The sequence below is a fragment of the Falco punctatus genome (assembly GCF_963210335.1).
Source record: "Falco punctatus genome assembly, chromosome: 8".
NCBI lineage: Eukaryota > Metazoa > Chordata > Aves > Falconiformes > Falconidae > Falco > Falco punctatus.
The window spans coordinates 56,573,842-56,586,022 of NC_137588.1; the positions used below are offsets into that span (position 1 = coordinate 56,573,842).

Genomic DNA, 12,181 nt, shown 5'->3' on the forward strand with positions numbered 1-12,181 from the left:
TCCCTCTCCCTCTCCTCCCCCTCCCCCCCCCTCCTCCTCCTCCTCCCCCCCCTCCCCCCCCCCTCCTCCTCCTCCCCCTCCTCCTCCTCCCCCTCCTCCTCCTCCCCCCCCTCCCCTGCGCGCTGCCCCGCGCGAGCCGTGCGCCCCGGCTGCGCAGCCCCGGCGGCTGGAGGCGCAGGGGAGGGGGTCAAGGTGGCAGCAGCGGGTGGGCTCGGCAGCCTTTGCAGGGATGTGGGACGAGGCTCCCCAGCCTCAGCCCAGGCAGGGGCTTCTCCACCGGAGTGTGTTTTGCTTCTTGCAGTGGGTGGGAGGAGGTGCTGGGGAAGCAGGAGGCTGGGGCTGCGCTTCTGGTTAGCGGGGCATGAGCTGTGGACTTCACAGGTGTGCAGGCTGTGGTGGCACAGAGATTCAAAGTAAATGAGAAATTAAATGCAATACTCCTGAAGATACCTCCTCCTACATAAAGAGCCTGTAACCGCACTTAATATCGCAGGGAAACTTTTCGGAAAGCGCCCTGTTGCTTCACGCGGTGGTGGTTATTCTCTGCGTGGTACTGTGGCTGTGTGCAGTAGGTTGTAGGACTGAAGGACAAGTTTGGGGGGCTGAGAAACAGGTAGAGGTCTGGGGAAGATGGATGTATCCCAATGGAAGTTCTGTGGTGGGTGTGGGGTTCCCTGCCTGTGTACTTGCTGGGCAAAGGCACGTTCTCTGCTGGAGGTCAGGCCACATTTCCCTAATGGACCTTCCTGACTTCGGAGTTGTAGTGGGAAAGGCTCCTAAGCTCAGGCAAAGGTGCATTTGAAAAAGAAGTATTAATTTAACAAAGAAGGTGAGTGTGTAATGACAAGGGCACTCTTGTGCTGTAAAACATTGTGCAAAATGAGATCAGAGAGCCAGGACACAACTTCAGCAGCCGCAGCAGCTGTGATTTAAGACACAGCTGCCTCCGTGCTGAATCCCAGCCCTGAGAAAGTCAGCTCCAGCTCATGGGCTCCTCCATCACTTAAATTCGTTTTACACCCTTTTATTTTGTGACTATTTAGTTGGCAGGCCTCACTGATCATGGTTCAGCCCCCACTATAGAGCAGGGGCTTAACTCCCCCGTCAGCTCTGTCCCCCTGCCGCCGAAGCCTCTCTTGCCAATATTAGTGTGTGAATGTTTCGGAAGGTGTTGCACGCCAGTGGGTTTTGCCTTCATCCCCACCCTCCTCTGCTGACATCCTCCCTTCCTGTGTGTGTGCACAGTGGCTGTGTGTACACAGAAACCTGCTGCCTATACAAAAGCAGCAGGAGCCATTAGCCAGATTGCGCTGTAGGTCAGCAGAGATAAGGAAAACCAACAGCTTTTCTTCAGCAAGGTCACGTTTATAAGTCGAAACGGTATCCGTCATAAGGCGATATAAAGTTGTAAGACAGGATCTGAACGTGTCTGAAATTTCGCCTTTTTTTCCCCCCTGAAATGTATTACTTGTTACTGCAGAAATTGCCCTTAGACCGTCAAGCCACAGCATTGCTAGCACCCCATGGCTCCCTCACGCAGCACCTGATCCTATCGCTGTACAACTGTTTTCTCCAGCAAATGTAATGTCAGAGTGGTTTGTGAGTCATTTGATTTTAATCGGGTCTCTTCATCAGTCACAGACCAGCAGGTCACTGGCTGGGAGAGACTCTACCAGCCAAATCCCACGTCCTGTTCTCCCCTTTATTACAGGAGCACTCGGTGATCAATCCAAATCTTGTGGCAGCAGGTTTTGATGTAGGAAATGAAAAGTGCTGGTTTACCAGTGATCTGGGAGCAATTTCTGCTGCTGTTACATATTACACAGGCCGAAGACACCCTGGGCAAGACACTGTTGGCAGGATTCAGCCTTTATTTAGTAAATTTACTTGCCGATGATGGTTAAGAGCTATTCATGCGATGTGTGAATATGAGGCTGATTGCAGAGAGCGAGGTGATGGCCGAGTGGGACAAGTGTTTGCTGTTTGCAGCGCTGCCTGCCTGCGGCTGGGGGAGTTCGTGGCCCCATCCCCTCGCAGGCTGCTCTACCTGCTGGCCCTGGTGCTCAGGGGCACTGTGGGGCTTTCCCCTTTGCTGGGGCTTCTCCAACACCCTGAGGTCTTGATTGTAGCTGGGGAGTCCTAATGGTGATGTGGTTATCCGTAGTTAAACTGCATCCAGAATAATTTCCAAGCGTTTGTGGGTGAGTGCTGTTGACATCTGTGCAGAGTGCAGTTGCCCACTGTGCACAAAGAGGTGTTAGGAAGGGAACAAGTATTTATGGAAGGGATCTAGTGTTAAAATAATCCTTTTGGTCATGGTGCAACCTCATAAATTACTGCCACAGCAGAGGGGGTGGTGCAGTCAAAAGCAAAAGGCACTTTGGGCCACAGCTTTACCTTCCCCTGTCACCTTGATTTCCTAAAGGAAAAGGCTAATGTGGCCACATGCACTTGTGTTTATGTATCCCCCTTCATCTCCAAAGACATCTGACCCCATGGGCCGCTTTTGCCAGATTTGACAAGGGGTGAGATCTCCAAGAGAAGCTGTTCTTAGTTCTGGGAAGAGAGGAGACAGGACAGGGGAGAGGTCCCGAGGGGAGGGGATGCCACAGTGCGAGCTGATCCAGAGCATGCCTAGCTGTCACCGCTGTGGGAGAAGCTTCAGTTAGACCTTGCAATCAACCACGGGACACAAGTGTGTCACGTATTCCCTTTTCTGTGATTCAGGGGCTGCGGGGGTGTAGTATATACAATCACTAAGTCACAAGAGTTGCACTGATGGATTTAGCAAGAATGTGTATGGCGATATGGGAGTTAAAATCCAGGTAGGATTAGCATGGAGTTGCCTACTATGCTTAGTCAAGGGCAAGTTGAGACTGATAACAATAAAGCTGGGATGCAATCAATGCCTCTTTTATTGCTTCATATCCTCATTTTAATGGGAAGCCTGTAATTAAGGGAATTCAGCTCCAAGCTATGACCTCACTGGTTGATACTCGCATCAGATGTTTCCTTAAAAATAACTCCTCACAAATCAGGGAGTCTTCCTTAGCAGCTCATCTTCTAGCAATGCAGTTCCTCCTGAAATACTGGTTTCCAGGCCAAGGAACTTGACTGGAATCCAGGGGGTAGCTCAAGACAGCTTTGCATGCAAATAACCTCTTTAGCAACATCAAAAGGTTTTTCTTTCCCCGATATTCTCTGCTCAACATTTCTGGTCTGGAAAAAATGATGGAAAAATACTGGGTATCAATTGTCCTGTGTTACAAACAATGGTGGAAGTATCCTGCTAACAGGTAATGGAGACTTTTGCCCTCGGATGTCTGCTAGGCACAGTTCCTTTGGAAACTTTCAGAACAAGCTTGCAATATTCTGTTATGGCTTTATATAGTTTGAGGTCTCCAAGGAGCCGTTTGCTGCTTCAAAGAGGGGGTAAATCCTTCTCTTTCTGACAATGGCCTGATTGTGTAGGGGTTATGGGAATTGCCTGGTGTTCGGTTGATTGCAGCACTACATGAAAGGATGCTCAAAGCTTGAAAGACTGGGCTTTGTTGAGCAGACAACTTTTAATTCACCCTATCTCAAGGTAACCATGTCTGCAGTGGCAGAGGCTCTCATTTTGTGCTAGAAAAGTTTAGACATCACCACCACCAAGGAAAATTCCCAAGCTCATCACGCCCATGGTGGGTTCCCACCCTTGCTGTACTGCCCTCCTTGTGCCAGTGCACGTACCTGTGGATCTGTGCTGTGGAGCAGCTGGGTGATCCGGGGTCATTAGGCTATAAAACACACCCCAACTTGTTCCTCCCAGGGTTGTTAAATTTTTTATCCAGCCCCATAAACCATGTATGTTAGCAGAACAGGAGTGGTAGGCTGGTGATAGAGGGGAGGTGGATGTTCAGTGGGCATCAGAGCAGCACTTCATGCCACAAGAACTGATACGATCAGCAGGTTGGTTATTTGCAGACCTCTTATCTGCCAGGGGCTTGCAACAGAACTCTAAATCAAGCAAAACTAGATGTGAAAGGCGCTCCTGGCTTGCAGAAGGGGTCACAGAAAAGGTCATTTTGTTCTGCTTTTAACAATAAAACAATCATTAACGAACTGTTCTTCGCATTGGTGAAGTGCTTTTAATCTAAAGATGTAAACCTATCTAGAAACATTAGGAAGAAGAAAGATGTGGGCCTGCATCTTTGATCCTGGTCCCTTAGGGTTTTGTTCAAAATTCAGTGTTGGCCCTCGATACTCAAAGCAAGTATTGCTTCTGGCTCCAGGTAAGACCCCCTGCCTGTGAGCTATCAGCACTCCTTAGGCGTTAGCATAGGGTGTCCACCAGACCAGCTGAAATTAATTGGGGAAAAAAAAGGGAAGGAAAAAAAAAAATCTCAATGGAGGAAAGGTTAAAACCCAAACAACCTGCCTAGTATCAGTGACTGAGTGAGGAAGAAAGTCTTGCTCTCCTCTCTGCCATTCCCTGTTGCAGAACCATGTTGAAATCAGTAAACATTGTGCAACTTTCAACCGCCAGGCAAACAGCCCTCCGCAGCCGCACGCTATGCCCAAAGCTGCGGGAACATCCAGTGTCCCGTGACTTAAAGCACACTGGAAAGATCAACAGAGCTGCCTGGTCCTGGACTAAAGTTCACTTCCCATTTTATGTGAAGAATCGTTGCATTTTTATTCCTCTTAAGCTAGGAAGATGTTCCCACCAGGAATCCTTGGGAAGAAGCTATGAAAGGGAAGCTCAGCTGCAATATTTTATCTATTGCTGATGAAGAAGGGAAGCAGGTGCTCCTGCTCCCATAGATCCATGGCTCTCCCAGGTCTTTTCCCCTTGGTTCCCACTGTTCCTTCTGCAGTCAACACCCATGGCTGCTCCTTGGATGCTTTTGACACAAACTTAAGAATGGTTTCAAGTGGAAATCTGGAAACAAAGAGCAGGGAGAGTCTTCTGGAATAAAAAGGTCCCTGTTGAGTTTGCAAGGCTGTGGTAATGACAGGAACTTAGCTCCTTAGATCAGCTTCATTTTGAGTAGGGCTTGTCAAGTTCCATTGACAATAATAATACAATTTTCCCTCCCCCAGCCCTCTAATAACTAAAACAAGATTTCAAATGAAAATTTGTTGTGGAAGGATGTTTTTCTGACAAACTGTTAACTTTCTGATAGGCAAATGGTGTTGGCCATAAAGCTTCATTTTTTTTTTTTGGTTTTGACAAAAGCTCTATGTTTTCATTAACAAAATGCTGCCATTATTCCTCTTAGCTTTTTCTTTGTGCCAGGTGCAATTGGAGGCTCTCCCCAAATAATAGTTATTGCAATGATGATGACACCACAAGGTAAAGACTGCCCATTTAATGAATGAGCCCAATTTTTATTTCTCTTCATCACAAAGTCATCCCACATTTGTTGTACGCACTGTTGGTTGCTGTGTAACGGGACATATCACCATGTACCAGATGCTTTACTCTTGCAGAAGCATTTCTAATGGAAATGGAAGCTTCTGTTAGCTGGATTTCAGAACGACAGCAAAAAATAATACAAAACCAATATCATCTTCAGCTGCATAGCAAATATGGATCAAAAATTTAACACCGTTATCAGATCACGAGCGTAAATATACCTCACCATAAATAAAATTCATTTTACAAAATATCTCAAGCAGCTTTTCATACAAATATGGTACATTTGACAAGTTTTTGAGAATATTTTCTTGGGTTTTTTACACCTTCAATTTTCTTTTTTTTCTTTTGTTCTCAAACACACATGAACCTACTGGACTGGAGTAATGCAGGAGAAAAAGGACTAACATGTTGTTCAATGGTAATAAGTGCTGTCAGAGTTCAAAAGGAAATCACTGAAGTGCTGAGCTTTAATTAGTTTGCTTCCCCTTTCTACTGGATCGTTGAAAGTCAAGTGTAGCATCATTCAAGAAAGGCATGTGCACTGCCCATAGTCACATCTTATAATGTCAGGGCCCGAGGGAACATTAAAATAACCTAGTCTGACTTCATTCATGACACAGGCCATCCTTTCTCCCCCCTGTAATTCCTGTAGGGAGCCAACAACTTGCCTTTGAAGTAGACATTCCAAGTGGTGGCTGGTAAATCCTGGGGAGTTTGCAGACTACTTCAGAGTAAGCAGGAAAATGGAAGTAAAAAAGTGAGCCCACAGTCAGTGGACTTAAAAAGTATCCGGACAGGGGTCCACATTTCCCTAGGAAAAAAAAAAACTAGGGGTCTGCAGATTGTAAAAGGCTGAAAACTATAGGATTAGAGCATATCTGCAAGGAAGACACCCAAACTTGGCAGAAAGTCTGCAAGCGTGGAGAATATGCCCGACCCTGTGGCAATCTGTTACTACTTAGCCCTACGGTTAGAAATCTGCTCTCTATTTCCATTAACAATTACAACATTAGAAAAAGGATAGGAGGAAAAAAATTCCATTTTCATGGAGTACTTTAAAGACCTAAGCCTGGACACCTGTTTCTCATACACAGTCAAGGAGGGTCAGAAAACTGAAGCTAAAGACTATTTGCAACCTTTAGATAATAAAAGGGCAATAACATCAAATCTCAGAAATGAAGACTGTAAGGTTATTCCTAGCTGATACCTCATACTACTTGAGCAACAAGGAAAAACATCTGCATACACTCTACAGTCAAAAACACTTTACATTTTGTTCATGCACTTTGGACATTTTGCTCAAAACATTTAATCCCTCAGAATCTGAAGGGATTTTACATTTTTGCCAGCAAATTGGAGGGCAACAAATAGATCTCATCTACCTCTTCTTTCAAGTACACACAACTGTGTTTTGCAGGGTTTCAGAGAATTATTATGGCAAAACTACAGCAAAAGAATACAAAGTGATAGTCATATTTAGGTAAAATATCTCATGACTCACTCCAGACCTAAACAGATGAAAATGGGCATTTAAATTCACCTTACTGTATCCTATTTTGTCTAGGCAGCCGAGACTGGGCCGTGGGGTACAGTTCATCCTTTTGTTCTTGCTCATGCTGGTTTCTGGGAAGACTCCAACATCCCATAACATGTCAGACGCAGTAGAACATTACATTTGTGCTGTGCCCAGAAGTGGCTCTGAGAGCCAGACAGGGACTTGTGCCACCTTTTCAGCAACACTTTCATACCAAAATAACAAGCACTTACTGTTTAGGTCAGGAAAAATAGGAACTTGGTTGGATCTATCTCCCTCATATCTTGTTTTCCACAAAAAATAAAGTGCTTGATTCTCCTCTTCCTTTTAAAAATATATATCTGTAGATACCCTCACTCCAGTAGCGTAGAAGTGTTGGAACATGATGGAAAACAAGAACTGACATCCTTAGTGGAAAAGTAAATAGAGAGCAAGAGCCTTGCAGTGTCATCGAGTCCCAGATGCTCTTCTGCTGCTCTTCCTCACGCCATGGAGGAAACAACTGGCCTTGCTGGGCTGGCTCCTTCCCTGCCACTCCAAGATTTCAGCCAGACTTCCAGAGATTTCATTTTACTTTTAGATCACCGTGCCGCACAGTTTCCTCCCTGCAGTTTAAATGTCTGTCTCGGTAATTAGAGGAAACTCAAGGTGTGAAAATGTCCAGCACTTTTCACATGTCGGTTATTCGTTGATTATCAAGGGAGTAGGTGGTGAGTGTCTGGGAGAACAAATTTGTCCCACCCAGCAAGATCGCCTCTTGCTAACAGTAGTTTGCTGGCTGTTGTTTCCTAAGACAAAATACTCCAGCTGGGACATTTCTACTTATTAATTATATGTTCCCTCTGACAGAATAAATGCCCAGGCTCTGCCTTTTTAACATCTGTAGTAGCATGCAGTTTACAAGGCATGATGAAATGCACGAAAGCAATATATATTATCACATCTGTATACTGTAACAGCAATTACCTGCTGTGATCTGGCTAAAGGTGGGAAATTAAAATATTGCCAGTGGTGAGACTAGCATCGTTTTCTCTTGGAGCATGTGGTTTGATCTCCTCTAACTTCAAGCACAAGCTTTTGCATCACTTCAATGACACTACTGAGGGGAAGCTGGGAAGACCATGAATTATGAAATCCTCCTTGAAGTTCCTACTGAATCTGTTCTCAACATCCAGGGATCTTAGATTAGCTGAGTGGGAAAAGGAAACAGACTCCAGTGTTCCCTCTGAACACCTTTAAACCTAGAAAATTCTGGGTATTTTTTGATGCTTATCCTGTATTTTACATCTTCTAAACAATCATGATTTCTGAGTGATGGGAAGTTTCCTAAGCCCTGCCGATAGTCACCATTCTCTGAAGAAAAGAGATCTGGTTGCTGTGCCACTAGGAATTTGTCTAAAACAAGGGAAAATAGCATCCCAGAACATACTCCAGTTACACACCCCAGCTCTCATCCTTGCTGAAGATCAAAGATCACGTATGTCCGAGGTAGCTACACCTGCCTCCTCTCAGGACCAGTGATTATTTCCACCCACATTAGTATGTTCAAGAGCACATTCACATGAATGCAGCCTCTTCTGCAGACCGTAAGAAATCTTGTCTAGTTCGTGGAAGATGTGTTTTTTGGGGAGAACCCTTTGCATTAAAGTAAGTGGATGATCCATAGCAGGGAAAAAGCCAGGCTGTTTTCTCTCTCCCCAGCTCTCCGAAGTGCTGAGGAGTCATTTGGCGACTACATCGTTGCTATTCTGAAACCCACGTGCCAAAGCTCCCGTTAACAGATGCTGGAAGGGCCAACGGAGCGGCAGAGCGCAGGAACCAGCCCCAGCCCGGGGTGTGCAGCCACCCAGCCCGGCACAGCTCCTCTGCACCCATCACTTGATCCTCAGGGTCCTGCCTTCATCCATCCTTCCCCCACAACGAGTGGATCAGGGGCTTGTCTTCAGACCCTCCTGCTCCACAGCTGGTGGCACGTGTCATGGGGGTGTTGATTTGCCCCATCGCTTCGGCGGTGGGAGTGGGCTCCCGGTGCTGCAGAAGCATGGAGCTTTTCCACCAGGAGCCCCACGTTTGGGGCTGCAATATGGCTTCAGAGTGATGTGTTCGATTGGATGAATCACAGGGTAAAACCGGACCACGTCATGGAAGAAAAGCACATTTCACCCGCCCACCCCCACCCACCCCCAAGTCTGAAAGCTACAAGTAAAACCGATCACAGGGATGGTACAGAAGAACATGCACTCACACAGGGCTGGATGGGAAGATGCGTCCTTGTGTGTAGCAGGCATACCCAGTCTTACTTTGTTGCCAGGTCTCACGCCATCGAGTCTACCCTTCTAGCCTTCCCAGCTGTCCTGGGTTCAGTCCCTTCTCCCGTCCCAACCCGCGGGGGGGTCAGCGTCCACACTAGCAGGTGGTGGCCAGTGACTGGTGGATTGGGGGCTGGAAGCAGCGCACGTGCTCCACCGTGGAACTGTCTGTCTCCACCGACTTCATGTACTTGTTCAGGATGGCGAAAATCTCATTGTTCAGGATCTGATACTTCCTGATCCTGTCGGCCATCTTCTTTAAGGGCTGGAGGGATGGTGAGGGAAAAAAAAAACAGTAGATGAAGAGTCTTATGTCGTCTGATCAGCTAGATAGTACCAGTACCTCTGTGCTGCTGCTGGAAACCTCTGATAAAGCAAAGCCGCTGTAACACGCTACAGTTCCACTTAGCACTTCCCAGGGATCCGTGACTCACTTCATTATAGGGTCTGATGACTCAAGACAGAGCATTAACAAGGTCAGTGAGTGGTCCCAAGTTAACTGTTCTAAAGTCTAGATGCCCAGCTGCTTATTGATAAAGCCACTGAGATCACAGGATGGTTGCTGGAAATGCCAGCTTCTCAGCTCCAGCCTCCCAACCTCAGGAAGAAGGGAAAAGCTTTGGGAGAAAAAAAGATTCGATTGCCAAGCCAATTAAAACCTTGGCCTCTCTGCTGAGACTGCAGATGGAAATCTCACAGCGAGTGTGTTCAGTTTGAAAAAGGTTAACACCGGGCACAGTTGTAATTTATGTGTTTGGACAAAGCAAGATAGAAAACAGAGAGAGAAGTGTGCTGCTTCAGGTCCTTCAGACCCTGCCCTTCAACTTACCACGTTTTTTATAATTTCATCCTTCCCGTCCTGCCTCTGCACCTTCAGCAGGTGGTAGCAGAAGTCAAAGAGGTCAAAGCGCCGTTGCTGACCAAGGAGAACAATGATAGAGCAACCCGCCCAGTTCAGACCATCTCCAAAGCACTGCCTGGAAGGAAGACAGGGTGATGGGGAGCGGAGAGATGACAGGATACAGTTAGGTAAGAGAAGTCCTACCATGGCACCAGGAACTTTCCTTGGTGAATTCTTGGGGAAACCAGATTCAGTCCCACTCCTGGGAAGTGGGTATACACCTAGAGAAAAGGAACTCAGAAGGAAATACGCAGCATTACACGAGGGCCGGGCTGTGCAGGGTGCATCACAGGGTAAGACAGGTGAGGACCTAGCCTCTGACTTGGGTTGTTGCCCATGTACCCATCTCCTTCTGCACGTTACCTTGTGCAGGCCCCTTTACTTTGCTCTCTCCCCCAGCTGTTCAGATGGAAAGCATCTTTATGCCCATGCACAACAAAATCCTTTCATCAAGGATCTACGTTCCCCCTCTACAGCCACAGTGGTCGAGGCTGTGGCTGCAGCTGAGGGTATCTTGGGGGGTTGCCGGCCCTGCTAGCTCGTGAGCAGTGCTAACGGCAGAGCTGCCAGATGGACACTCACTCTGCAGTGAACTCGTTGGTGCCCACGGGGATGCAGTACACAAACTGCATGGCACTCCAGAGCCGGTGAAACTCCACGCACTCGTCCACGTGCATGACCCCGTTTGTCGGGGGTGGCCCGCGCCAGATCGGGTCCTGCAGGTAGCTCCTAATCCGTGTCAGGATCACCTCGAACATGGAGAGCCCGCAGCACAACCGCTCCTTCGTCAGCAAGTCACCCTCCCGGGCGATGGCTATTTGCTGAGGAGGAGGACAACCAAAGAAACACAAGTGACGATGTAATACAGACGGATGCTCTTGCTGGACTTAACGCTTCCTGGTCTCCCCGGCTCTTTCAAGGTTAACAACACATCCCACGCAAGGTCCAACCTTACCTCTGATGGCTGCTCCCATGGCACTCCCCACCAGAGAATACTCATCCCTCACACAGAAGAAGACTCAATCTTGTGCTCAATTATATTTCACCGACCTAAGTATCTTTTGAAATGATTACGTATGTCAGAAAACAAAAGTTGAAGGGAAAGCTCTGATCAGAAATACTGATCCTTAATTCTGCTAGCACACTGTTCTATTACATTAGCGCTACTCAGTGTTGCTGGGTTTAATTTCATGATTTCTGCAGATTATGGAAATGAAACAGGAGAGAACAGGGACATTTTGCTTCCCAGGACATTGCCATCATCTCTTTAAAATGTAGGCAGCCTATGGTTTTCTTGATTTCTTTTGCAGTTAGGATTAAAAGCTCTGAGGAAGATGAGAAGCCACTGGAACCTTAATACTGGAAAACCTGTGGTTTATAAGAAAGGAAAATATTTTTTTCCAGATGTGAAAGCTTTACACACGTGGAGAATTTTTGCGACATCCCCACTGAGATTTACATGTACAAATCTGGAACGGCTCCACTGGCTGGAGTTCATTTTACACTAGAGAAAAATTAAAAGAGAGTTGATTTCATTTCAGGCTCATCGCTCCCCCAGAGGAAAAAAAAGGGGGGGATGGGGGGATTTTAAATTAGCAAGCAGGGCCCCCGCGGCATGGGAGCGCTGACTCCACTGAGTGGGGCTGGGGTGCAGGCATGGCGTTTGCTCACTGCCCTGACATGCCTTTAGCTGTCCCATTCCCTGCTGTTTCCAGCAGCGTTACTGACGTCTCTACAGCACTGCCCTACACAGCACAGGGAACGAATGGTCGTGCCCGTGGCTCTGGGAGGCTCCGGCTCGGCCACGCTCACCCCAGCAGGTGCCCCAGCCCCACAGGCAGAGCCTTTTCCCCTCTCACCACTTCGGCAGGGGCGTGCAGAGCAAGCGTGACATTTACCGACCCCCTGCCTATCCCAGAGGACTTCCTGGAGCTCTGAGTAGTTTTTAAGCATCCGCTCCATTTCCAGCTGTCCCTGTAATGCCTGTAAAAACGTCACCTCGATCAGAATCGTGATGGGGACTCAGAGCATCT

At 47.4% G+C, this 12,181-nt stretch overlaps 1 protein-coding gene across 4 annotated transcripts in view; it reads right to left on the minus strand.

Moving 5' to 3' along the window:
- Positions 1-5,339: 5,339 nt before the first annotated feature.
- The window catches only part of CYFIP2 (cytoplasmic FMR1 interacting protein 2), a 55,263-nt gene continuing 48,421 nt past the window's right edge, over positions 5,340-12,181 (minus strand). For all 4 annotated transcript variants that reach the window (XM_080398129.1, XM_080398128.1, XM_080398130.1 and 1 more), the window contains 3 exons: positions 10,731-10,969; positions 10,077-10,224; positions 5,340-9,512 (listed from right to left, as the gene is read on the minus strand). In XM_080398129.1, the coding sequence (XP_080254255.1) occupies positions 9,345-9,512; positions 10,077-10,224; positions 10,731-10,969 (555 nt within the window). In that variant the 3' untranslated portion in view covers positions 5,340-9,344. The remainder of the gene's footprint in view (positions 9,513-10,076; positions 10,225-10,730; positions 10,970-12,181) is intronic.